Source organism: Ovis canadensis, chromosome 1, assembly GCF_042477335.2.
Source record: "Ovis canadensis isolate MfBH-ARS-UI-01 breed Bighorn chromosome 1, ARS-UI_OviCan_v2, whole genome shotgun sequence".
Classification (NCBI taxonomy): Eukaryota; Metazoa; Chordata; class Mammalia; order Artiodactyla; family Bovidae; genus Ovis; species Ovis canadensis.
This window is the reverse complement of record NC_091245.1, coordinates 222582513-222610315: the sequence shown is the minus strand read 5'-3', so window position 1 is coordinate 222610315 and position 27803 is coordinate 222582513. Positions and strand designations below refer to the sequence as shown.

At 36.5% G+C, this 27803-nt stretch overlaps 1 protein-coding gene across 1 annotated transcript; it reads left to right on the top strand.

Moving 5' to 3' along the window:
- The first annotated feature begins 985 nt into the window (after positions 1 to 985).
- On the top strand, positions 986 to 27470 carry LOC138441773 (uncharacterized). The gene is made up of 7 exons (XM_069596435.1): positions 986 to 1011; positions 8299 to 8443; positions 11285 to 11378; positions 17198 to 17316; positions 19623 to 19765; positions 25199 to 25396; positions 27425 to 27470. The coding sequence occupies exons 1-7, from the start codon at positions 986 to 988 to the stop codon at positions 27468 to 27470; spliced, it is 771 nt and encodes a 256-aa protein (XP_069452536.1).
- The last annotated feature ends 333 nt before the right edge of the window (positions 27471 to 27803 follow it).

Sequence of the window (27803 nt, the reverse complement as noted above, 5' to 3'; positions counted from 1 at the left end):
CCTATGGATGGATTGCCACTGCATGGAAAAAGAAATGAAATGGAAACATAATGCTCTTTTCCAGGACACGCCAAATATCTTGTTTCAAAATGAGGTTTCGAATAAAATGGTTTCCCAAATGTCTTGTTCTCTGAATCAGTAGAGACTATGAAAGTGTTTACTATGCTTCTGGCAAACAACAAATTCTCAGTCCTCATAAGCACAGCTAACATTTTCTATTTGGAGGAAAGAAGGCATGCAAGTAGCAGGCTGAGAGAACTTTTGTATTATCAGCTCCTGAAGTTAAAAATTCACAGTGCTATCTATATACATAGCAGGCACTCTAAGCAGACTTCTTGAATCAGTAAATGAGAATACAATATGATATTATCTTCTTTTTCTGTGACAGGTTGCAAATATTTGCTTTGAAATACTTTCTCTTTTCTTGTGCTGAACAAGGCAGAATTCCCTACCTTCAATTCCAAGGTGTTTTATCTGAGCAAGTTTCAGACTGGAATTAGATATCTTCCCTTTTGCTCCTTCTGCTTGTTCTGAAACTACAGAAGAGGAGTACGAAACCAAATACTGAGGGATACATTGCATGAGTACCACTTCAACTAAACCCAAGCCAGATGCCGACAATTCAAGAAAGAATAGAGCTGAAGACAGCACACTTTTCAGGGATGCCAGGGCCATTTGCTCCCTCTGCTATAATTTATGTTTCTGTAGTCAAGGTTCAGTTATACCACAGTTTAGAAAACTCCCTGGAAACAACATTCACCATTAGCTGCTCCAGGAGCACAAGAATTCCTTTGATGAGCACTAACAGATTGGTAACAATACCTCCTCAAGGGCCAGGTTGCTAGGTAACAGCTTGTTTCCTTGGTCACGGTGAATCCATGGAAGACCCCAAAAGGAGGCTGCTGATTCTTGCTGGACAGCTCTTCTGGGAATGGGATGAAAAATGTCTTCAGAAAAATAGGCTTAGGAAGGCCAGAGGAACTTTATGGACCAACAAGACATGTCTGAAAGGTAAGCAAATGAAATGTTATAAGTAGTCTTATTCATTCCTTAAGAGAAAACAGACAACCAGAGGTTTGTGTGTTCCTGGATTAAATTTCATTTAAAAATGTAAAATAATGAAATCTGGGTTACTGATGACTGTTGCTTAGAGAAATGAGCCACTGCCTCTCCTATATGCAGGCAACTGGCTACAAATGCAATTCAGGTAATCATTGCTGTAACAGAGAGCTGGACTTACTGTCTAGTACTGGTACATTTATAGCTACACACGGCACTTTAAGAGAGCGTGTGTGAACTTCAGGAGGTAGATCAGATAGGACAGCCAGAAGGAAATATCTATTAGTTAATACCCACTAATTATAGTTAATGTTAGTTTTATCTATGAGTTACATTTAAATGAAATAACTGCCAGAAAACAGGACTTTTACTAGATCAATAAAAAGTCATAAATCAGATTAAATTAGAGGCCAAAACCCAATACTTATTTTCTCATTCCTAAATTTTATAGCTGTTTCATAAATGTTTCTCAAAGCATGCTGATAATTAGACAATATATGATTAGGTCTCTTAAGGACTTGAATGTTTTGTCCTTATATGTGTTTAAATTGGCTCGCATCCTTAAAAAAGTGAGATTTGCACCTTCAGTTTTCAGGATGAAATACATTGTGCTTTCATGACTGTGTGAAATTTATTTATAGCTCCCTAAATTTACTGCCTATAGTTAAGATAGGAATCACGCTTAAGTAGGGATTTAAAGGCTGAAGCAGTTATATTACAGAAGTTTTCTTTTAGTTAGCAAACTCTGAACATCTCATCTCAGCAGTATGTAGATGTTATGTTTATTTTAATGTCAAAAACTGTGAAATAATTAGAAATGGGCAGGTGAATCAATAGTTTTTAAATGTGTAGAAATTTTGTGACCTGTTACAAATTTATTTGTCCTACTTGCTAATACACTTAATACACTGTATCAAGAGGAAGTTTACTCATGAATTCTGTAAAAAGATGATACTTATGATCAATATGATTATTTTTAAGCTAGTACATTTTATAAAATTATTTCAGAGACAGGGTAAAAAGTGATGCCCACGCTGCAATTTAAACTTTAGTCTTCAAATTCTGAAGGAGTGGGGAAAGAGTGGGAGGGAGGGAAAGAAGGAGAAAAAGGAAAAAAAAAAGTTTTCTTAGTGCCAGTATTTGTTCAATCACATTTCTGCACATCATGAAATAAGTCTTAGTCCATAGTACCTTCCTAACATACTGTTAATTTCATTTGAAATTTTCTAGTTTTGTCTCTGTTAACAAAACTACCTAATCACACATTGTCCTTTTGTGTCTATATTCTTCTTCTCCCTTTCAGTGTTTTATGTGGTTGAATTTTCAAAACTGTGACAATATAGGTCGTAGTAAAACATTCCTCAAGTACTGGAAACCTTCTAAATAGCAGCTATATATGTGGTTACAATAACATTCTAAAAACTTCTAAATATAATTTTATAAAGAAAACATAGAGGTATCTCAGTTTATCTTCATCGTTCCTAGGATATTAATATAACTCTGTGTTTCTAAAAATATCAATGAACCCATTAAGAGGTACAGAAGTTAACAAGCTTTTCCTCTATAGAATTGTGATATGTTTGTCCTTTTACTTTTGTTGTACCTTGATAAGAGCCTATTTGTGTTTATGGGAATGCATATGGAGCTAGAGCAATAGGAACAGGAAAAATTCATTAGAATACAAGGTTACATAAAATTAAAATCTGACCATTAAGATAGAAATAGAGAAATGACAATTTTAGTTGTATATTTTTCAAAATTATAATTTGTTCCTCTGTGTTTTTAGAATCAACAATCTAAATAATTTCAGATATATCTGTTAAAATTCTGGGTCTTAGGTACTAAAATTATAGGGATATTTGTAAAACACAGGAGTATTTTAGAACATTCATTGTTATATGACTATTTAATTTATGAATTTAAATCTAGGAACTTAATTTAGAGCCATCAGAAATTTGAATGCAATAACATGGTATACCAAATTTGCTATTTCAGACACTAACATGTTATAATTGCAAAAGACTTCTTGATTTCATGAAACCTCCTTTCTCAGTGTTTTACAATATCTCATCACCATCCCTAACATGTAGATAGCACAATCATCACCTGTTTTACAAATGAATAAACTTATACATAGGCATAGAGAGGACAAGATTTTGGGATTTTAAAAGATTAGAAGAATGGTCAGAGTAATGAGAGATTGGATTGATATCTTCTTCCAGCAAATTTAATGCTCTAGAGTTCATGGTAAGTTTCCTCTAGCTGATAACCTAAGTGCATGGGTTTAGCAAGATCCCACTAGATCTGAGAACCTCGCTCAATAATCTGGGGCGGGGAAAGAAAGCATCTGAGGACTTGGGGAGTGTCCTTTGCTAACTGAAAAATGCAATTGAGCTTTTTCTTCTAAATACAAAGCTCTCATGATGCAGCACTAATATAAATGGAACATTTAGAAATGGAGTTGTAAGCAATGCCATCTTGACCACACTGACTGTCTGAAGGAGCCCCCTGGCCTTCTGGATGGTGTGTGTTCAATACGGCCTCCTTTGCTTCACCTTAGAAACTAGGCCGTCTGCCACTTCCTCTTTTCCTTTTCCTGCAAAGCTACGTAATCACCAACTTGACATTTTAATTAAACAGAGAGCATCCCTTTGCAGCCGACAATTTATGAGGCTTATAAATTCCTGATTGTAAACAACAATGCAATCTTCCAATGAAAGGGGCTCATGAATTGATAACTTATATTATTGTTGGTTTTCATCCTGCAGTCTCAGCTCACCAGATTCCCTCTTGTTGGCCATTCTACACTTTTTGAAACCAGGAACAGATGGCCAATTCAGATAATACCACCTATTTTAAAGACATCATAAATCACTTCTGATAAATGCTGTACTGTTTCAGTCATGGCAACTTTATATTACAGCATTAATAAAATTAATTTCTCTTTCATAAGGTTTAGAGTTGCAATTTATGATAATTGTTTGTTCAACGCAAGCAGAAAGATTAAAAATGAGTAAACCAAAATACTAACTAACTACAAGCCTGGTTTTATTTTTCTTGGGGAGGGGAGACATGAGAAGGTTTTTAAAACAGCTTGATATCACCTGGAATGATGTTCTCATAGGTTCTACTACTAAAGGCTTACCTTTTATTTTCAGTAAAGAGTCACTGCTCAGATTTACATGTTCTATTAACTAGTGAATTATTTATCTGTAGTTAAGTGAAGCAATCAGAATAAGGAAAATCAATATTAATGATTTTCCTTAATAACTGCATCTGAATAAATGATACAGATTTACAGTTATTTAAAGAATCACAGTAACTTGTCTGAATCTTATTTGAATTGTAGTAATTAAAAACACTTGATCATTTACTTGTTTGACCTGGACAAGTTATGCCACCTCTTTGACTCTCTGCATCCTCAACTCTAAAATCAAAATTACAATGTTACGCATTTTGGTGATTTTAATGATTAAATACTTTGGCCACCTGATATGAAGAGCCGACTCATTGGGAAAGACCTTACTGCTGGGAAAGATTAAAAGCAAAAGGAGAAGGGGGTGGCACAGGATGAGATGGTTGGATGGCATCACTGACTCAATGGACATGAATTTGAGCAAACTCCAGGAGATAGCAAAGGATAGGGAGGCCTGATGTGCTGCAGTCCATGAGTTGCAGAGTTGGACACAACTTGGTGGCTGAACAACAACAATGATTAAATGAGTTAATCTCTGTAAAGTTCTTAGTGTAATGCCTAGCACATAGCATATGATTAATAAACGTCAATTATAAAATTATTATATTAGTAATAGTTGTCATCCTGTTAATATTATTGCCAAAGAAACACAAAACCAAACCAGAAAAGCTTTTTACTCAGGCAGAGTTCACATCATCTTCTAAATATGAAAGGTAAGGATCCACCAGGCGTGTTAAGTGACCCAAGGTCACAGTAGTAAGAGCTTTAGATTCCCAGGACTCATGGTTTTGCACTCTGAACATCAGTGGCATGTGCATGAAGGCAGATGGGGTAGAAGTTTGGATTAGTTAGATAACCTGGAAGATGCTCTACCTTTTCTTTTTTAAACTAAAGGATCACAAATTATCTTTCTTTGCTAATATTTTTCCCCCGAAACCAGACCAAAGTAAACTTCTATATGGAACTTATGATAGAAGTAATGGAACAAAGAAGAGCTTTGGAATTCCCCAAAGGTTTTGCTTCACAATGTCAGCACCCTGCTCTTCACCACTGACCTCTGATGTGGTGTCCAGGAGGAATATATGCATATGAGAGAAAGAATTCAGCCTTTGGGACTCACAGAAAGTAATCACACTGAAAGAGAGTCAGACTAGTTATCTATTGGTTAGAATCTTCTCAGATAATCTGCCCTTAGCTGAAACTCTAGACCAAATTTATTTCATTCCCTTCTGGCAGGAAAAAAGCCGGTGAAAGAGAAAGAGTGTGGATGTTATTTGCCTGTTTATTTCTGTTACCAAAGTTTTAATTACTTTCTGTTATTCATAAATGTCTAGTAGAAGTCAAGATAATGGCACAAATCGTTCTTCTAGTTTAAACTCTCCAATAATCTAATGTAAACTAAGATGATGAGATAATTTTCAGTTACTTGTAAATGTGATTTTCCCTTGAAGCTGTTGTACTTGGTCTTGGAGCACTATACAACCAAAGTACAGTGAAAACCCAATCAGCTGGATCTTTCTTATCAGACATTTTGGCTCTGTTGAACTTATGGTTCCCTGTGCTCTCCTTTAAACAAAATAAGACTGTTTCTCACACTTTAGGTTTAAAAACAAGAGAGAGAGAGTCACTTCCAGATTTTCCTATTGGGTCTGCTTCTCACCACTGCGTTGTTGTTCAGTTGTGAAGTCGTGTCTGGCTTTTGGCGACCCCATGGACTGCAGCACGACCCCATGGGCTTCCCTGCCCTTCACTATCTCCCTGAGTTTGCTCAAACTCATGTTCATTGAGTTAGTGGTGCCATCCAACCATCTCATCCTCTGTTGTCCCCTTCTCCTCCTGCCTTCAATCTTTCCCAGCATCAGGGTCTTTTCCAATGAGTCAGCTCTTTGCATCAGGTGAGCAAAGTATTGGATCATCAGCTTCAGCGTCAGTCCTTCCAATGAATATTCAGGGTTGATTTCCTTTAGGATGGACTGGTTGGATCTCCTTGCAGTCCAAGGGACTCTCAAGAGTCTTCTCCAACACCACAGTTTGGAAGCATCAGTTCTTCGGTGCTCAGCCTTTTTATGGCCCAACATGGTCTCACATCCTTACATGACTACTGGAAAAACCAAAGCTTTGACTAGACAGACCTTTGTCAGCAAAGTAATGTCTCTGCTTTTTAATACACTGTCTAGGTTTGCCATAGCTATTCTTCCAAAGGCCAAGCATCTTTTAATTGTGTGACTGCAGTCAGTGTAAGCATTGATTTTGAAGCCCAAGAAAATGAAATCTGACACAGTTTCCACGTTTTCCCCATCTATTTGCCATGAAGTGATACAATTGGATGCCGTGATCTTAGTTTTTTGAATGTTGAGTTTTAAGCCGGATTTTTCATACTGTTTATAGAGTTCTTAAGGCAATAATACTGAAGTGATTTGCCATTCCCTTCTCCAGTGGACCATGTTTTGTCAGGCCCTCAGTCGTGTAATCACGACTAAAGTTCAGAATCACAGAAGAGTCAGTCATGTCATTATCCTTATCTTCCTGATTTCATTTAGGCAGAAAACAGCTAGCATATTTTCATAAAGACAAGAGAACCAAAAGTCAGTTAAATGTTTTCTCTGTTTATCCCCTGAAATACTATTCCATTTTGCCTTATTTTATTCCCCCTGATTGTTGGCAAAAAAAACTCTGGTTAGAGATAGTAGGATTTACCTGCTTCAGGAGTAATTTTGCACATGGTAATGTTTTTCTAATGTTTGTTAATTTGTTGCCATAGCAAGGTATTCTTTGGTAATGTCAAGAAAACCATATCCGGGTTATTAAAGAATTGCTCAATTGGGGAATATTGGAGAGATATATATTTTCTGACTTTTTCACATGATTAAGACCAAATCTTTTGCTATTTAGTGGTAGATGGAGGGATAATTTTTTCCTTGATAACAAGGCACAGTGGTTTTATTTTCATAATGGCATAATAGCACTATTTTTAGAATATGATGTAATGGCTATGCTCTTCTACTCTAACGCATCAGTTAATACATGAAAAATGAAAGACATTTCTACATTATACTTCATGAAGGCAACTTCAGTATACAAGAGATGTGTCAGTTTCTTGTAAGCAAAATTGCTACAGAGCTTCATAATAACTGTCTCTTAAGATTCTTGGAGCCTGAAAAATAACCCATCAAGCATAAAAAGAGGCCAGAGATAGATACAATTTCTAGTTTTATTTAACATGGAAAAGCATACTCAGATATCATTTTTAAATTGACCTAAAGTAATATACAGTACCAGTTACAGAAAGAGAAATATAACCACTCCTGAGGAGAAAGGGAAAAGTGCAAGAATAATAGTAAATAATAAATACAGGAAAGCAAAAAGACATTTTATATCTCAGTGGCATAACAATGGGAATACAGAGAGAATAGGACTGTTTTTAAATATTTGAGCAGTATTTCAAAGTGAGTAAAATTGATTAAATAACCTGAATTTTTAATATGTTTGCCACCAATTTGAGGAAATATAATAGGTTCGGGGGAAATTTCAGGGAAAACAGAAGACCTAGATCAATGGGAAAACCAGTAGGAAGTTTAAAGCTTATCTGGCACAAGCCAAATCTGTAAGAGTAGTTCTACTAGGAATGGTATTCCAAAATTAGGGCTGATTTCCTTGTTTATATCCTATGAGCATGTATTTGTGTGTACCCTTAGATTTACTTTCCTAAGATGTGCAGTCTCTGTAGACACTCTTACCTGGAGAAGAATTTTCCTTAAGTGACTGTCAGCCATAAAAAATGTGTTTAGGACTATGACAGAATTCCTAGAGTATCATTTATCTCTCCTATAAATGGAAAAGCTGGTGCTTATAATTTGTGGCTATTGTTGTTTTATACAAAGATATTTACATTTAAAAACTTCAAGCATTTTTTAAAATGTTTAACTGGAGGATAATTGCTTTACAATGTTGTATTGGTTTCTTCCATGCAAAAATGTGAATCAGGCATAAGTATTCATATATCCCCTCCCTCTTGAACCTCTTAAGCATTTTCTTTCACTCAGCTCCTCAGGTCAAAACACAAGCGATCAGGAGACTTGTCCATCTAATTCATCCCACAGCTCCTATCTGAGTGAGACACACACCCTGTGGGCTCTCTCCAGGAACAGAACACTATATTCTCATTCGGATTCTGGAATATCATCCCTGGTAAGAATTTTTAAATTAGTTCTCTACTTAGCCGTAAGTTTAACATGCATTTTACTTAACATTTTACACTTTTTAATAAGTGTATACATGTCTTCCAAGGGGGCGCTAGTAGTAAAGAACCTGCTCGCCAAGGCAGGAGCACAAGAGATGCGGGTTCGATCCCTGGGTAGGGAAGATCCCGTGGAGGAGGGCTTGGCAACCCACTTCAGTATTCTTGCTTAGGAAATCCCACGGACAGAGGAGTCTGGCAGGCTACAGTCCATAAGGCCACAAAGAGCTGGACATGACCAAAGCAACTTAGCACACACACATACGTGTCTTAAACCGATCCTTGCAACTGGGGAGAAAATGAAAGTTGCTACTCTCAGTCCCAACTCAGAAAGGAAAGAATCTGGGGTGGAGGAAGGAAAACAAAAGAGATAGAGATGAATAGAAAAGATAATGACCAGAGATAACAATTGTGTCCCTTCCTTTCCCCACTGAGTTCAAATTCTGTCTGTAGTCTAAGAATTATCTCCTTTCTTTATGGAATATCCTTTGTCCACAAGATAAAAAATTTTCCTCCTAAACTCACCATTTCCAAGATTGTTCTTTAACCCATCTAAGTGGAATCACAAAGTTTTGTCCCTCCTTTCCTTCATTCAAAAATTTTCCACTTGTTCCTTGGATGAAAATGAGTTATTTCTATGTTTGCCTCTCAAATTACAGAAAATTAGTTTTTCAAGCACAAATACCATATTTTATTTAACTTTGTATCTTTAGTGTCTGAGACAGTCCCTGCCACATAGCAGGCGCACCATATTTATTTTTCAATAAATTAGTGAGTTGAAATGAAGCATTCTAGTTTCAAAAATATTTATTGAACCAGTGGATTAATCACTTGGTTCATCAAAATCAAAAAGGAAAAAGAACAGGGTAAGACACAGGAATATTCACCAGTCCTTTAAGAAGAAAGCATGGTCACACAACTGCAATATGTTGACAGCCTTTCATAGATATAAACAAAGAAATGCAATGGCTCATTTTCCTGTGATGTTAGAAACCCTCAAATCAACCACATAACTCCTTTAAAAAACTAACAGTTTTTTTACACAAAATTGTATATCAGTTGAAAAATGGAAACTTTATTTTCAATATAGCTTTAGCTTAGATTCATTTTTCCCCAGCTAGAGTCTCATGAAATAGCACAAAAAGGCTATTGGATGTGGCAACTACAGGAAATTTAACCTAAAAAAATTTTTTATTCTATGACAGTAACAAGCAAAAAAAAAATCCAAAAGGACATAACAGATTGGGAAAGATGCTTCCACAAACATGTAAACCGAACAGCCAAAGATAGACTACATTTTTCAATAATCTAAAATGTGTTTGTGCTTCTTAGTTTTTAAAAATATAGTTCTGAAAAATAAGTGAATTACTGGAAAGTATTTGTCCCAAAGAATTTCTCAAGCATTAATTAACTTTTAAGTGTTGCTGTTAATCAAGTTAGAGAATTTTGTTATTTTTAAATGAATATATTTAAATGTTTATGGACCAACTAAGGTCATCCAGTAAGTAAGTAATGAAGGTAAGAGATCAAAGCTAAATGATTATTAAAAACCCACCTGTTCCCAATTTATTTTGAGGCAGCTTGCCCCAAATCTTGCTTTACAGGATGGGCTAGTTCCATGTGCTATGCTAAGAATGAAAGGTTCTATGGTTTACAACTCCAGGAAAATACTTTGCAGTATAGACTCAAAATATATCTTAAGATACTAAAGGTTCAGAGCAGTCCTGTAGTAAAGATAAATGGTTAGCTTTGTTTAATCCAGTGCCTCATAAGCTTATTTAATGATGAAAATGTTTTTTATCTTAGTCACACAGCCTCAAGCAAAGAAAAACTATACAAAATACTGTTCTGTGAGATGAATGTAGTTGTTCCAAATACTATAATGGCATTTCTTCAAATCAAATGTCCTTGGTTTGTCTGTATAGGTATAACACGGCTAACAGAAGAATGAATCTATGGCGTATGTATTTAACATTTTCTGTGCTGAGTAATATGCCTTTTTGTTTGTGCTAACCTTGAAACTATCATAAGTCATGTAAGATACTACGAATTTTGATTGGCTACAGCTTCAGTAGCAATAAACAGCATAAAATTGCCCCAGATGTGATCTTGACACATATTCTGGTCAGCAATACATTGTCCAGAACAAGAAAGTTGACCAGGAGCTGAAATATCTCATTCAATATTGGCCACACATTTTAGGAACAATGTCAGTAAAATGGAACTCTTCCCAAGGAGAACCACGCTTTTCCTGAATAGTCAATAATTGGTAAACCATGGTTTATAAGTAATAACTAAATGACAAAGAGGATGACAACTATTACCAGACACTTAAAATAGTAGTCACATGTGAAGGGGTTCTTCTGGGTAGCCTCAAAAGGCAGAGCTTTTGTAACTGGACTAACTTAGAGGGATTACTTCAGGTCCATATAATGAAGAACCTTTAGCAATTACAACTATTCTAAAGTAGAATGAGATTCCTCATGAGCTATTCAATAAATAGCAGAGGACAGATTATTAGAGGTGGTGTAAAGTGGATTCATGAATGGGTGCATATATTTATTTGTGCTATCATTTGTCATCAAACATAAATCAGTTGCAGGTATTGGAAGATGCAAAATTGAATAAAAATAAATAATTTAGATTGGGCTAATATAACATCAATAAGCATGTCATTAGTTACCTAGAGTTCAATTTAGCTCAATGTTTGGTTGGGTTCACATTACTTGTACACATGAAGTAAGTGAACTATTTATCGCCAGATGATATTTCTCTTCTCTCTTACTTTAAAGCTTCCATCAGATTCTTTTAAGTACCTCACTTGGCACAAAGTAGAACAAAATGACATCCAAGGAAGTCAACTGCGTTGCCCGCGAGTAAGAGAAGGTAAAGGAACAGAAGTGTGTGATCTTTTTGTACATGCTCTTGGTAGATGTTTTTTGAAGATAACAAGACATTACTTGGGGATAAAAACCTGTATGACCTAGAGGTAGAAAAATTTCCTTTTTCAAGACCATATAGTTGTTAATATAGTGAAACCACCTTTAAAAGCATACTCTCTTTCTTTTAAGATTTATTCCTTTATTTATTTTACTTTGGGGCTGTGGTGGCTCTTTGCTCCTGCGTGTGTGCTTTCTCTACTTGCCGTGAGGGGGCGCTACTCGTCATTGCAGGGCACGTGCTTCTCACTGGGCTTCTGCATGGGCTCTAGGGTGCAAGGGCTTCAGTAGCTTCGGCGTGTGGGCTCAGTAGCTGCTGCTCTCAGCCTTTAGAATGCGGGCTCGGTTGTGGCGCGTGGGCTCAACTGCTCAGTGGCATGTGGGATCTTCCTAGACCAGGGATCAAATCAGTGTCCCCTGCATTGCGAGGCAGACTCAACCACTGACCACCAGAGAAGCCCTAAAAGCATAATCTTATAGCTGATCATATACATAATAATGTTCTATATTAAATATTAGAAAACAAAAACAGAAGAACCTGTAATTCAATTATCCAGAAGTAGTCACTGTGACTTTTATTTCCATTTAGTCTTTTTTTGAAAAGCATATATGTATTTCCTTACAAAATAATATGGACATCTGTATTTCTTGAGTTTTTTCATCTGATACTGTGAGCCTTTCTTTGCTCCATGTTATAAACATTACTCAACAAATTGTTTAGAAGTTGCATATCTTTCCATCATAAGGATATTATTAAATTTATTTAACCAATGATCTTTGTTGGAATTTTATGATCGTGAATAACACTATTACTTCAGTGGATGACTTTAAGCTGGTTAATCCTACATTGATTTAAAAAGCATTAAAAGAGAATCTAAATAAACCAGTAGTTTCATTACGCATTTTCACTAAACATTTTAAACTTGGTAAAATAACCAATGCTTTATTATTCCTCTTTCATACTGTCAGATTTTATAAGTGTGCTGGTGTGACAGTATGAAGGATTTTTAACCTGAAGTCCTTGATATACATAATGTTTGATTTCTAGAAGTAGCTGCAATAGATTATGAGTTCTGTTATGGAACAGAGACTGTTATCTTTTTGCATCCTTCATAAGTGGATGAAATAATATTAGACATAATTCCTGCTGCAGTGAGTATTTGGTCTTTATAAAATATCAAGTATCTTGGCTAATTTACATCTGTATTTGTAGACTTGCAGATACATTGTCTATCATACAATTGTAATATTGATATAAGAAAAGTTGCTATAGGTATATTCATCTGCCCATTTCCACCTCTCAATTGCATTACTTTACTCACTAATGCTTTTCTTCTTTCACTCAAACTCAAATGACAAAGGTGATTAAAATAACATCTTTTTATAAAATTGTGAGTTAAATGTGTTCTTATAGTTTAACTCTACCATATCTATTTGCAGCTAAGCATTCACTGGCTTATATAATAAAACATTATTTTATGTAATAATTTAGATTATATATTATGTTAATATATTTTATAATAATAAAATGTTATTAGATAGTACTATTAGAGGTAAATTATACTTTCATTTGGAGACCTTAGAATATTTTTCTAAGAGCAACAAATTATGGGAAATTAGTGACATGTATGCACATCTATATTTAAAGTAAATAACCAATAAAGACCTACTATAAAGAAATTTTAATGAAAAAAAATTAACAATAAAAATAAAGTATGGGGAATTAGGAAGGAAGGAGATCAGAGGCCATGAGGCCATGTATGTCACAGGTATAGAGTTCATCAACAAAAGAAAGAGAAGGGGTTACATCAGGGGCTAAAGAAGGCAAGGTTTAGTAGGCTCTTAAACTTCAGTGTGTGCACAAGCTACCTGGAAGTGTGCAGAAAACACAGATTCCCGGGCCCTATGCCTGAAGCATCTGATGTAGTTAGTATGCAGTGGGGCCCTGGAATCTGCATTTATTAAAATTATTATAGGTGATTCTGTTGTAGGTGATCTGAGATCCCTACTATGGGAAAAATTGATTGAGGGGGCTTGGAGAGAGGCAGGAAATGAAGACATTTGAATAGGAAGTGAAACACTGGGAACGGAATGTAAGAGTATTGGCCTTTATGCAGGTGTATGTGGGTGGAGGTCATTGATAATTGCGGTAGCCACCATGAGGCAAAATAAATTGTATTTGGAGTGACAGGTGGAGAGTTGAGATTTAGAGAGAACTGCAGAACTGAAGCAAGTGGAGAAGATGACAGAAGAATAAAACTCTAGGAGTAAACTGAAAAGGAGCACGTGTAAAAAGAGTCCAGCTGTCTCCCTCCTTCTCTGATCTAGGCAGCCAAGTCATGTGCTGAGGTCATCAGTCAGCAAAATCGGCCCTCATGAAGATCCCACTGGTCATTCATGCAGAGAATATCGTCACTCTCCAGAGATAAGGCACATTTTGCTTCCATTAGGCCATTAACAACACCCAATCTCTCTCAAGTGACTGGTCGTAAAAGGAATAGAGCATGATCTAGGGGATAGGAAACAGTGAAAAATCCCATCAACTCAAACCATGAAGAAAACAGATGTCCCTTGTTCATTGCCCTAAATTTTAAGTGTTTTTTTTTTGTGTGAGATGGAGAACAAGTGCATTTCAAAAGCATTCTAAGAACACCCCTCTTTCTAGATTAGATCCTGAAATACCCATCAAAATTACTGCAGTTGATCTCAGTTGCCCCAGTTGTACATTCAGGAAGAGTTCCCAAGAAAAGAAAGGTTAGCTGGTGTGTGATAAACAGCAATTTCCCAGGGTTTTGATTGCCAGATACAGACTGACTTAACTCCTCCCAATTAAATGAAGCCAAAGAGCATATTGTTGGCAGAATTATTTTAAAGAATAGATTCTTCCTGGTCGAAAATCCCCCAGCAAGTTAATTCAGTCACTGCTGTTAGGAGTTAGAAATCCAATGAAGGGACAAAGAACAAGCTCAGAGATGGCAGGTGAAAGCCAACGTCCCTGGGCTGTCAGATATTCCAGACTTCAGTTCTCAGCTGCTGAGATATATCTTCAATTACCAAGCAGGTCTGAGTTTTTTTTTTTTTATAAAAAGAATCCAATTTAATACATCTCCTCACAGTGGAAGTGACCTTTGGCTTCTAACTTCAAAGAAATCCTTGCAAGCTGCTTTAAAAAGAAATAATTGAAAGAGCAGAAGATCAATAGATATCAAACAAAAAATACAGAGCAGAGTTTAATAACTCTGGTATAGCTATTGCACAAAGAAACTACCAAATTTGGTGTGGGGGAGAGGGTGTAAATAAAGACAATAAAGCCTGAGATCTCCCCAGTCAGTGAGTTGACTCGTCCAGTTTTTCCAGTGCTTTAACTTTTAATTCCAATCATCCTAATCAATGAAGAATGTGATTTCCTAGTACAAGGATATTTAATTTGTAAAGTAGTTGGGACACTACCACCTTCAGGCTATGTAATTTCCTGAGTGGCAACATTACAGCTTGTTATGAGAGAAACGCCTGAAAGCGCAGGTGAGATTCTTGGTTTCCACCTGTGTCTGATGAAAGAACTGATGCTTTTGTCAAAATAATGAAGTATTGGTCTCTTGCTCTTATTGCCTTCTATAAATCCGTCATAAATGGGCTCATTATCACCCATCAGAGTCCAGACAGACTTGCCACAAAAAGCAAAGTTTGTTCTTGATACCTTCAATATCGTTTCTGTGTTCTTTTCACCTTTGAAGTCATGCATTCCAGAAAGAATGGAGTGAGGAGAAGTGGGTACAAATGATGCCAGGTCTGACTCTTAGAAATACAAGATGTTAGAGTTGGAAGCAAATTAAAAGCAAACCCGGTGGCTCGGCAGTAAAGAATCTGCCTGCCAATGCAGGAGATGTGAGATTGATCCCTGGGTGGAAAGGATCCCCTGGAGAAGGAAATGACAGCCCAGTTCAGTATTCTTGCCTGGGAAATCCCACGGACAGAGGAGCTTAGTGGGCTACAGTCCATGGGGTCTCAAAAGAGTTAGACATGACTCAGTGACTAAACAACAATGTTTAGGGTGGCTTTCAGGGGCTTGATTGGCATCAGGAAAGAGTGAAGTTTGCCTGTGGCAGCATGATAAGAGTGTCAGGGTCTATGACAATAAGAAAACCTATGTTGGTCTAAAAGTATTAGAAATAATTTTATAAATTAGAAATTTATAAAATCTTTATGAAGTATTGTGAACTTCAAACATAATTTCTCACCAAATTCAGCCCTTGATGGGCCTTTGATGCTAGACTTCCCCATATTTTTGCAGATATGGAAAACTGAACAGCTCAGAAAAGTAAAATTAATCATCTGGAGTCAGACAAGTACCTGCTACTTAACTCCAGACTGGAAACAAAATACCCTTTCCCCAACCCTGGAAGTTATGTGCAAACCTGATTTAGAGGACAATAAGGCTGGAAAATAGTAGGAAATTAGTTTGGAACTGGGGACTGGGATAAGATTGTAGAAAACATTGCCAGATGAACTAGACTTTTCCATCTTTATTTGGTAAGCAATAAGAAACTTCTGAAAGGTTTTGAAAATATCAGTCCCATGGTAAACATTGTTTTTAGGAGAGCTGGATAGCAATTTGTGTCATTTATGCTGAAGAAGAGAAGATTACAAAGCAGGAGATCTAAGAGAAAGTAGCTACAGTTCAGGTAGGAAGATGTGAGTGTCTGGACATTGAAAAGGAAGGGACAGATTCTCAAGAGGAAAACTGGTAAGATTAGGTGGTTTATTGAATTAAGAGACAAAAGAGAAAGAAAGTCAAGAGTGACTTCATGATCCCTAAAGAGAAAATTACATGAAGATTAAAGCTACTATACTGGTGATTTTTCTCACTTGCTTGAGCTAGAAGTAATTGATGTAAGATTAAAAGTTAACTCTACATGTTGACTTTTCCCTACAGTTAATAGAGGTCATTCCTCCCTTTTAATTACTCTAGAAAGTCATCAAATTATCTCTGAACCTCACAATACTTGTCATAGTAATGTGCTAAATTGCATTTGAAAAGAAATCTATATGTGAGAATTTAAGTTAAAGCTGACTTTTGATCCTCTACTGAAACCTAGACCATAGGTAGCAGACTTGTGAACAATTTAAATTGAAATAATCTACAGCCCTATTTTTTTCTGATAACTGTATTCCCTTTACTGTAAATTGAAAAAAAGTAAGACAGATGAACAAGAAATAAAATTGCTGATTTGTTTCCTATTTCCTCTCTCTCGTATAACTCATCTGGTGATGGGAAGGCCTAGGAAGTAAGCTCACCAGAGATGGCCTCAAGGCTTCTGGCAGCAGAAAGAGAAACACAGCAACTGGGGGATTTGAATATTTAATAATCATTTCTTGATTAATCTATTATTGTCATACCTGGGCATCTGATTTAGTGTTTTCACATTGGAGGTTTCACTGTATTCTGTTTGGAAGACGTGAGAGTTATTCAGCAAATTTCAGGGAGAATAATTTTAAACAATTAGAAAGTGTTCATAGTGGTCAAGTCCTGGCTCCTCTTCTGTCCCCATCTCTCCCCCAGCCTGATTAGGCAGGCAGAAGTGTATTTCGTCACATACATCACTTGTTGTTAATGCTCACACTACTGGGGCAGAAGAGTTCAATCCTGTCTCCCTCGGTCCTAGTATCAAGTGGAAGTTTAAAACAACCAGTCATGCATCCAGAGAGGGTGTTGGTCCTGTCTTCGGGAACCTGCTTCCAAGATCTCACCTTGTGATTTCTGCTCAGGACCCTCTGCCGAAGAGCTGCTCTTCAGAGAGGAGGAATGTACTTTGCCTTCACAGAAAAGAGTCCTTGAAAAAAGCAAATGGGAAACGTGGCTGCAGGAAAACTGGGAAGACTGCACGGTGAGAGCTTAAAAAAAAAAAAAAAAAAGCATATTTCCTTCGTTGACTAAATTATGGCATTTTTAAAAAAGTCAATTGCCAGAATAAACAACAAAACACATTTAAGCACATCTCTAGAAATTTCTGTGAAAATAGTTGTGACTGGTGCTCCATCTCTTTTCCCCACCCTTTATCTTCATCAAGACATGCTACTTATTTTCTAATAGTCATTTTATATTGATATTGCTGAACTTTGGAAAAAGTTTAAAAGAACAGAGAATGAAATTGGATTTTTTATAATAAAAAGTTAAGTGTTGAATGATAATTCTTATCAATGAGTTTATGATGTAATCTGGACTCCTTTGAATGATGTGGTAAAAGCTAAAAGTTTTGATGATCTGGGCAGCCATTGGACTCTGAACAGAGCTATCCTGGGACAAATCAAACTTTCAGCATTGAAGGATTTGAGGTGTGGTTTCTTGGTGCTGAAAATGACTCAGCTAGCTGAGCCACTAGCATTGAAACAGTTCCCATAGTTAGCTCTCAACCATTACCTGCCTGTGGGGTTGCCATCACTCAAGTGTTCAAGTCATGGTTAAGCAGAGGACTGAAGACTTAACTGTGAAAAATAAGCATTGGTAGCAATAAAAGAATAAATGAACTTCTTTATAACAGAGTGAGATGCCAATATTTGCGAGGTTTTTCAAAGTGATCAAATTGCATGTGAGGATTTTAGGAAATCTTCCAGAAATGAGACTTATTGGGATCTCCCAGTGCCTCTTCTGTTTCACAGATGAATCTTGTATGTCATAGAATTCTAGAATTAGGGGTTGGGAATGAGCTTCAGATTGGGTCTGGTCCAAACACTTTCTTTTCAAAAAGGAAAGGAAAGTTTAGAAAGAGAAACAATTTGCCCAAGGTCACACAACTTATTAAGGGAAGCTAGGAAAGTAGAATATTGTTTCCCAGTATAATGTTTTCTTTTCTTTCTAAAATTAATTTTAATTAGTCACATATAATGGATACATTTAACTCTTTAAAATTTATATAGTGCACCTACTTATTTATTTGAAAAATGTAAACAACACACCTAAAATTTAACCTCCACTCTCAGGATTCTTTTAAAAGTATTCATTCCAGTGTATAAAAGCATTTGTTCTTTATAGCTGTCATTTAAACCATGGATATATTGCAAAGGCCAATGGTACCTTGCTAAAAATTTCTCATAGAAAGTTTAATTGGCCTTTAGATAATTATACTGCAAGAGAATGGCTAAATGAACCCTAATCTATTACAGAAAAACTTGTTGGGAAAGCAGCCTATTTGAGAAGGTGATGTTTAACATGGAAATGATAGATATAATCTCAATATTTCTTTAGTTTTGTTTAGAATGAAGACCTTTTATACTTTGGGAAAATAGAAATTAAAGTATCAAATTTCATAATGTTTAATATCTGAATATATCAAGACCTTTTTTAGATAGAGATATCTGTATTTCTTTAAAAATGGTAAATTGTCTTGCTTCAAATTTAAAAAAGGAATGTCATCTTATGCAATAATTTCTAGTGACGGCAAAATTTTGGAAACAAAAAAAGTAAACTTGACTTTTAGAAATAGAGTTTATAAGACCAATGCTACCACTGAGAGTGGTTTTAATCTCTTTGACATCAAAGTTGACTGATGTTAAAAGTAACAATAAAATATCCACTATCTCAGAAATATGTCACACTATGTATATGTATATACCCCTGGTTATTTTAAAATAAAATCACATTTTCCATCTTTTGAATGATGGCATCTAACTCTGAAATTTTTATAAATAAAATTTCTGAGAATTTCCAAGGAGGCTAAAAGACCTGGGTTCGATCCCTGGGTTGGGAAGATCCCCTGGAGAAAGGAATGGCTACCCACTCCAGTATTCTGGCCTGGAGATTCCATGGACTGTATAGTCCATGGGGTCACAGAGTCGGACACAACTGAGTGACTTTCACTTTCAAAGATAACTAATCATATAAACCCAAACAGTGCTTTACTCCCTCTACTTTTCATATCAGAAAAATTTCAAAATCGAAGGATCTTTCCATCTCTACCTGCCGCCTCCCACCTGGTGTTTAATTCTAAACAATCCAGTCAATATCTTTACCCTCCTTTCCTATCTTGAAAATCTCTGCAATAATTCTGAGTGTTTGGATGTGTGAATATTTTAGAAGACCAAAAAATAAAACAGTAAAAACTGCTGACTTAAATATATAACAGTTAAAATTAATAACTATTTCTGAAAGTTGACAAAGCACTTGCTTTTTCTTTTTATTTGTTTTTCCCTTCAGAATTTGAACCTTTCATTTCAGGATTTGGGGAACCCTTATCAAGTTGAAAATTTTAACAGGATTCTTAGAAGACTAATTCGAGTTGAAACCCTCTGGTTAGTGGACAATTCACTGGTGGATTTAAGTGCCTTAAGATTGCCAAGGTACCTTCTCCCTAGCATGTCCAGTTTCTAAGTTAAAGTCAAGTCTTTATTATATGGGTACATGTGATCAATGTCTTTACCTATTGTGGCTCTCCTCATGTGGTGAGGCCTTGAAAGTGAGAGTGCTAAGTGATGTCTGAGCAAGGCAAAAAGGGAAATTTATAAATCAAACTGTCACACTTTAGCAAGAAAAATCTATTCCTTTTCAAATTAATATTGTTATTACCAGTTCTTAGGGGAATAATTAATAATCATAGGACATATTGGCAGAAAAGCTTGCTATCTTCCTTGTGTAGTGAACTGGAAATACAATCACATTATATACACATTATCATTGTAAGATAGTGATTTTTAGTCATGTTTATTGACCATTTACAGGGAAAGACTCTATAGGTAGTTGACAAGAGTCTTGACTTCAGGTTCACTTGCTTAAAAAAAATTTTTTTTTAACCAAAAACATTCTATTTATTTTCAGTTTACTCTCTCACTTGATTTAAGATAAAATTCTTTACATTCTAATAGAGGGGTAGGAGTTGTCAATCAGAACAGTGACAGAAATAAAAGAATTTTTAATTTATATGGACTCTTTGATGTCCCAAGGACACTAAAGATAATAGTAAAGCTAATCTGCCTCCTTGCTCAGGATTACTTGAGAACTCTGTGGAGAGCTGTCCTTTGCCTCACCAAGCAGGTGTGTAGCTAGAGCAAGCTGTGGTAGCCATCAGAGGGGCAGACAGAAGTTCCCAGAAAAGAATTAGGAAATATCAAGCAGCCACAAGAAGGAACGGTAAATCCTTGAGCGGATTAAGCTACCTCTCTGAGCCAGGGCTGAGGCAGGGCAATGAAAAGAGCTCATCACAGTTACCAGGAGCGATACGGCCCAGCAGACAGAGGAAGTGGCAGAATATGCAATGGTCCCTGAAGAGCTACAGTCATTTTCAAAGCCCCTTCCAACTTTAGACAGACTTGTATAACATTTGATTTTACTTATATTCTTTTCAAATGACAAATTTTAAAATAACAAAATAAAAATTTTCAGAGGAATCTTAATATCACTGCCATTTTAATTTATTCAGTTGGTGGTTGTTGTTCAGTCACTAAGTCATGTCCGACTCTGTGACCACACAAATTACAACATGCCAGGTTTTTCTGTCTTTCACTATCTCCCTGTCCATTGAGACTGTGATGCCATCCAACCATCTCATCCTCTGTCACCCCACTCTCTTCTTGCCCTCAATCTTTCCCAGCATCAGTTACTTGATGTTAATTTGTTCAATTTTTCCCCCTAGCCTCTCTTCTAGGGATAAAATAAGGATGTATTGGTTATTTTTTGTAATATTTATTTAAATAAATGTACAAGAACAAATAGTAATAGTCACATAACATAATTTAAAATACTACACTAGAAGACCATTAATTTGGAGTATGTGAGTTTGACTTGATCCAAATCAGTAAACATCCAAATTTTTCCTATCTTATATAAAAAAGAAGAGAGAAAAAGGGAAACTCTTATCATTAAAGAAAAGACTTGACCCAGTTTTAGTATTCTTAAGATGTATTCTTTTGGCCTTTCTTTCTTCAGAAATACAATGTTAATATAAAATTATATAATTGCAATTCAGACTCTACATCTGTCAAATCAATGTATAAAGAGAGTAGAAAATTGATGCATGTATATTCATAGCCTCCTTCTCTTCTGCCCCAGGAGAAAAATCAAACTTGGTTTGTCAGTCATGTCCCCTAACATTATCTGATTGAGGATCTGTGATATGGTGAATATGAGAGGCTGATTTGGCCTTGGAGTATAGAATGAAGCAGGGCAAAGGCTAGCAAAGTTTTGCCAAGAGAATGCACTGGTCATATCAAACACCCTCTTCCAACAACACAAGAGAACACTCTACACATGGACATCACCAGATCGTCAATACTGAAATCAGATTGATTATAATCTTTGAAGCCAAAGATGGAGAAACTCTATACTGCCAGCAAAAACAAGACTGGGTGCTGACTATGGCTCAGACCATAAATTCCTTATTGCCAAATTCAGACTTAAATTGAACGAAGTAGGGAAAACCACTAGACCATTCAGGTATGACTGAAATCAAATCCCTTACAGTGATAGTGGAAATGACACATTCCAGGGATTCGATCTGATAGAGTGCCCAGTGAACTATGGATGGAGGTTCATGACATTGTACAGGAGGCAGGGATCAAGACCATCCCCAAGAAAAAGAAATGTACAAAGGCAAAATAGTTGTCTGAGAAGGCCTTACAAATAGCTGTGAAAAGAAGAGAAGCAAAAGGCAAAGGAGAAAAGGAGAAAAACAATAGAATGGGAAAAACTAGAGATCTCTTCAAGAAAATTAGAGTAACCAAAGGAATATTTCATGCAAAAATGGGCTTGATAAAGGACAGAAATGGTATGGACCTAACAGAAGAAGATATTAAGAAGAGGTGGCAAGAATACACAGAAGAACTAATACAAAAAGATCTTCATGACCCAGATAATCACGATGGTGTGATCCCTCACCCAGAGCCAGACAGACATCCTGGAATGTGAAGTCAAATGGGCCTTAGGAGGCATTACTATGTACAAAGTGAGTGGAGGTGATGGAATTCCAGTTAAGCTATTCCAAATCCTAAAAGATGATGCTGTGAAAGTGCTGCACTCAATATGCCAGCAAATTTGGAAAACTCAGCAGTGGCCACAGGATTGGAAAAGGTCAGTTTCCATACCAACCCCAAAGAAAGGCAATGCCAAAGAATGTTCAGACTACCTCACAGTTGCACTCATCTCACATGCTAGTAAAGTAATGCTCAAAATTCTCCAACTTAGGCTTCAACAGTATATGAACCATGAAATTCCAGATATTCAAACTGGATTTAGAAAAGGCAGTGGAACCAGAGATAAAATTGCTAACATCTGTTGGATTATCGAAAAACCAAGAGAGTTCCAGAAAATCATCTACTTCTCGTTCATTGATTATGCCAAAGCCTTTGACTGTGTCGATCACAACAAACTGAAAATTCTTCAAGAAATGGGAATACCAGACCACCTGACCTGTCTCCTGAAAAGTCTGTATGCAGATCAGGAAGCAATGGCTAGAACTGGACATGGAACAACAGACTGGTTCCAAATTGGGAAAGGAGTATGTCAAGGCTGTATATTGTCACCCTGCTTATTTAACTTATATGCAAAGTACATCATGAGAAACGCTGGGCCGGGTGAAGCACAAGCTGGAATCAGGTTTCCTGGGAGAAACATCAATAGCCTCAGATACACAGATGACACCACACTTATGGAAGAATGCAAAAAAGAGCTAAAGAATCACTTGATGAAAGTGAAGGAAGAGAATGAAAAAGTTGGCTTAAAACTCAACATTCAGAAAATTAAGATCAGGGCATCTGGTCCCATCAATTCATAACAAATAGATAGGGAAACAATGGAAACAGTGAGACTTTATTTTTTTGTCTCCAAAATCACTGCAGATGGTGACTGCAACCATGAAATTAAAAGCTGCTTATTCCTTGGAAGAAAAGTTATGACCAACCTAGACAGCATATTAAAAAGCAAAGACATTACTTTGCCAACAGAAGTCTGTCTAGTCAAAGCTATGGTTTTCCCAGTAGTCACGTATGGATGTGAGAGTTGGACTATAAAGAAAGCTGAGCACTGAAGAATGATGCTTTTGAACAGTGGTGTTGGAGAAGACTCTTGAGAGTCCCTTGGACAGCAAGGATATCCAACCAGTCCATCCTAAAGGAAATCAGTCCTGAGTATATATTGGAAGGACTGATGCTGAAGCTGAAACTCTAATACTTTGGCCACCTGACATGAAGAACTGCTGACTCATGGGAAGAAAAGACCCTGATGCTTGGAAAGATTGAAGGCAGAAGGAGAAGGGGACGACAGAGGATGAGATGGTTAGATGGCATGATCGACTCAGTGGACATGAGTTTGAGTACACTCCGGGAGCTGGTGATGGACAGGGAGGCGTGGCGTGCTGCAGTCCATGGGGTTGCAAGAAGCTGGACACGACTGAGCAACTGAACTGAACTGAACTGAACTGAGAAGCTGAGAGAGTGGCAGCTGAAAATGAGAGAAAATGACTAGCAGATAAGGAAAGAACAGATTTCAGATGAAGACAGAGAGAGAGGCAGAGAGAATCTGCTTGAGATAGGTTTTCCATTAGAAAGTGCAATAGGACTAAATTGCATCTAATGATTATGTGTGGGGCTCTCTGATGGCTCCGCAGGTAAAGAATCCATCTGCAATAAAGGAGATACAATAGGCACTGGTTTGATTACTGGGTTGGGAAGACCCCACGGAAAAGGAAATGGCAATCTACTCCAGTATTCTTGCCTAGAAAATTCCATGGACAAAGGAGCCTGACAGGCTACAGTCCATGGAATGGCAAAGAGTCAGATACAACTGTTTACATGGCACACACCTAGGAAAGAGCGGAAACCTGAAATTATCAAAGATATGGTTAAGACTGCAAAATATCCCTATGGAGAATGGAAGGAAACAAGGGAAATGAAAATAATGGATGTGAAAAATTATAGTGAAATGTGCGGGGCCGTTCAAAGTGAATTTGTATTTGTCATGCTGCTGTGTGACTGTCATCTCTCTGTTTAGCACCGTGTTTACTATTAGCAATACTTATTTACCAAGTGTCTTTGTGGGCTATGAGGTTTATAAATAAATACCCTGTGTTTCCCTCAGAGTATTAAATCCCAGCTTATGCATAAAGGAATTTTTCTGTAAGGCGAGGTGTCAGTGATAGATTTGGAATTATTTTCTTTAATGGCATGGTTTTATACAATTATGGTTTTAAGGCAAAAATATTAAGAAGCATTATATCCTGTCAGGAAAATGTATTCAACCTCAATGCCTAACACATATTTCTGTTTCCAAGGGTAGCTTTTAGCTCTCTTTTGCATAAAAAAAAGTCTTAAAAAATTTTTAAAATGCTCTTTTCTCAATATCGAATTTAAGTACAGAAAAGTAGAAAGAAAGGAAAACAATTATAAACTCACTACTTAGGGGCAATACTCTTCAGAAGCTTTCATGTGTCTTTGAGTGAACTTTCGTATTGCTGAGATTTCAAGCAGCCCTTTACTCTTTCATCCAGGACTTATTGAGAAGTCACCAGGGACCAAATACAGTGCCAGGTACCTAGTATATACATTGGAAAAGAAAACGTATTCTTGCCTTCGACAAGCTTTCAGTCTTATCTGCCCTGTTTATTTTCTCTTGATACTTTAATACACATATTTCTTTTTTGTTCCCAACCATATTTGTAGAAAATGTCACTGCCACACCGTTGAGGGGTCATAGTCTAGGTGAGGCATGCTAGTGCTTTGCAATATTTGGTAGTTTACCATCCTCTTTAGGAGACAAATGACAAGATGTTTATATTTTATATACAGTTGCAGAGTTTTAAATATGAATAAAAATCATCTCACATCTTTCAAGCAATTGCCAAAGATACCTCAGATACAGCATTTATCCTTGGCTGACAATCATATTGAGACTCTGACTGGGCTGTCCAGTTTACGGTGCACGCCACTGGAATCCCTTATGCTCAAGAGGAACCCTTGTGAATTTCACCAAAACTACCGAAAACGGTGAGTTCCCAAATGCTTTAAGTCATCTTTTCTACTTCATTGAATATTATATACTTTTAACCATTGTTTCCATCTTGCTTAAATTTGCTCAGCAGGTATTTAGCTTATCTACTGTGTGTTGAACAATTCATGCTTCTAATCTCACCTAAAGAACTCTGAACTGATTTTGTGTGTGTGTTTAATTTTTAATATACTCTTCTGTCAGTTAATTTATGATTCTGTGCAAATTTTAGTCCCTGTAATGGGACTCTACATAAACTTAGATATTTAATTTTAGACTTGTAAATCCTATGCATTTTCTCTCATGATATTCAACAGATGTCTTTTATAAAATTTCTAAATGTAGGTTCCCATCAAGGGCCAAGTGACCATCTAATAAACTGTTTATTCTCTGGTTTTGCTTTCATATCTTTGGGCCACAAGTGCACCATTAATTAAGTGAATGCCAAAAAGTAATTGATTCGATCTACTCTAGTGGTTGAAAGAGCTGGAAACCTGCCAAGAATAAACCATTTTTATTTCTTTGTCAGTATTAGAAACATTCTTAATGATGATAATAATGGAATCTAACAACCTTGAGTGTGCACCAAGTAATATGCCCACCTATTTATCTGCAGCTAATTCCCAGCACCACTTTAAGTATGTGTGTGTGCTTCAGTTGTGCCTGAGTCTTTGAGACTCTATGGACTGTAGCCTGTTAGACTCTTTTGTCCATGGGATTCTTGAGGCAAGAAAATTCCGATCCAGGGACTGAAATCATGTCTTCTGCATTTTCTGCAATGCAGGCAGATTCTTTACCACTGAACCACCTTGGAAGCCCACACTATTAGTATACTTATAGAAATTAAAAAGGTAGAAACAAGCAACTGAGTTCTACACCTATATTTGCCCCCAGATGACCACAAGTCATCTCATCTCACTCTGAATCTGTCTCACAAAGGGTTAGATCATTTCTAGGCTCCATTCTGGTCTGTGATTATAGTCCTTCCTCCACATCTGATTTCTACAGAAGATAGTTCTCTCACCACTTTCCTTTCTCATGCTGACATTTTCCCATAATAGCAACTATATTCTAGAGGCCTGTATAACATCAGACTCTTCAGTCCATGACGTGCAATGAAAAGTCAAAATAAAAATTCTAATCTCTGTTGTTACCACATAAATCTCATTACTGCAATTGTTTTCCCTTTGACTATAGTCTGAAAGCAAAATTTCATATTCTCTGACAATAAATTCTCAAATTGATATTATATAAGCAAAATCTAGCAGCACAGTTGCTTTAGATTGAACTAATATTTAACCAAAATAATGTTTTGAAGCTTAAAATTGTTTCCTACAGTCAGAGGAGTTTTAGTTAGACATTTCAATGTCATTCATAAAATAGCACATATCTGTCTTAAAGATAATTTATTAGTATTATATTTCAGTTTGGTTAATTAATATGTGGGATTTTAGAAAACACTTTGGTCCCAACTCAGTCACTTGCCTCTCTTCAAAGAATGCCTTATAACAATAGTGTTAGATTAACTATCTGAAATCTGATGTGCCCTGAGGTCTCAGTATAAATCTATCTTCAAAATCCATGAGGTGGTATAGAATTATGTGGAAAAGAAGGATATAATGAGGTTCTTCTATTTTTTAGTATTAATTCTATTGGATTGAATCCAAGGTGTATAAATACTGACAATCAGGCTACGAAAAGCCAGGTTGTATTGACCAAGGTAGTACAGGGTTGCTTTAAACAGAAAGATGTGGTCATTTTAAAGTATGAAAGGATTTAAGTATTCACTCCTACTGAAGAGCTAAGCTGAAGTCTCAAGTTCATCCAAATTTAGGTTTAATTATCTAGCCAAAAATCCACATGAGGATTATAGCAGCATTTATTTTGTCACTGGGTACCTTTGTGTTGAGGATTCAGGCCAGACTTTCAGCGACCCTTTACATCACGATCAGAATATTTAAGCATAAGCTTTTCTTGATCACTGACACCTAGAATTGTGACTGTCTTCCCTTCCTCCTTTGTTTCAGATCCTCCAATAAGAAGACAGCACAGTTCAAAAGAGAAAGGACTTAATGATAGAGCTAATGGTGTAAGTCCCAGGAGGTAGAGGGCAGCCCACTTCTTGGGACACCCACACGCAAATTCTTTTACCATTCTTCAGAAGTCAGGGTTATCTTAGTTCACCAATAGTTTGACTTTAAAAAAAGAAAGGGGGGGACTAGGAGTTCCTGCCAAGTCTGGAAACTGGAGCCAGAAGACAGATTTTAATCTTTACTACATCACCTACAGTTTTTATGATCTTGGATAAGTTACTTAAAATAAGGGGTAAAAACTAACTTGACAGGATTGTTGTGAGAATGAGATAATGTGCAGAAAGCATTTAGAGCTAAGAAAATCATGCAGCCA

Coding starts and splice junctions, on each gene's coding strand:
- LOC138441773 (XM_069596435.1), top strand. CDS start 986: ATGGACCAACAAGACATGTCTGAAAG. Junction 17,317..19,622: donor AAAACTGGGAAGACTGCACG/GTGAGAGCTTAA, acceptor TTTTCCCTTCAG/AATTTGAACCTTTCATTTCA. Junction 19,766..25,198: donor AGTGCCTTAAGATTGCCAAG/GTACCTTCTCCC, acceptor TTTTATATACAG/TTGCAGAGTTTTAAATATGA.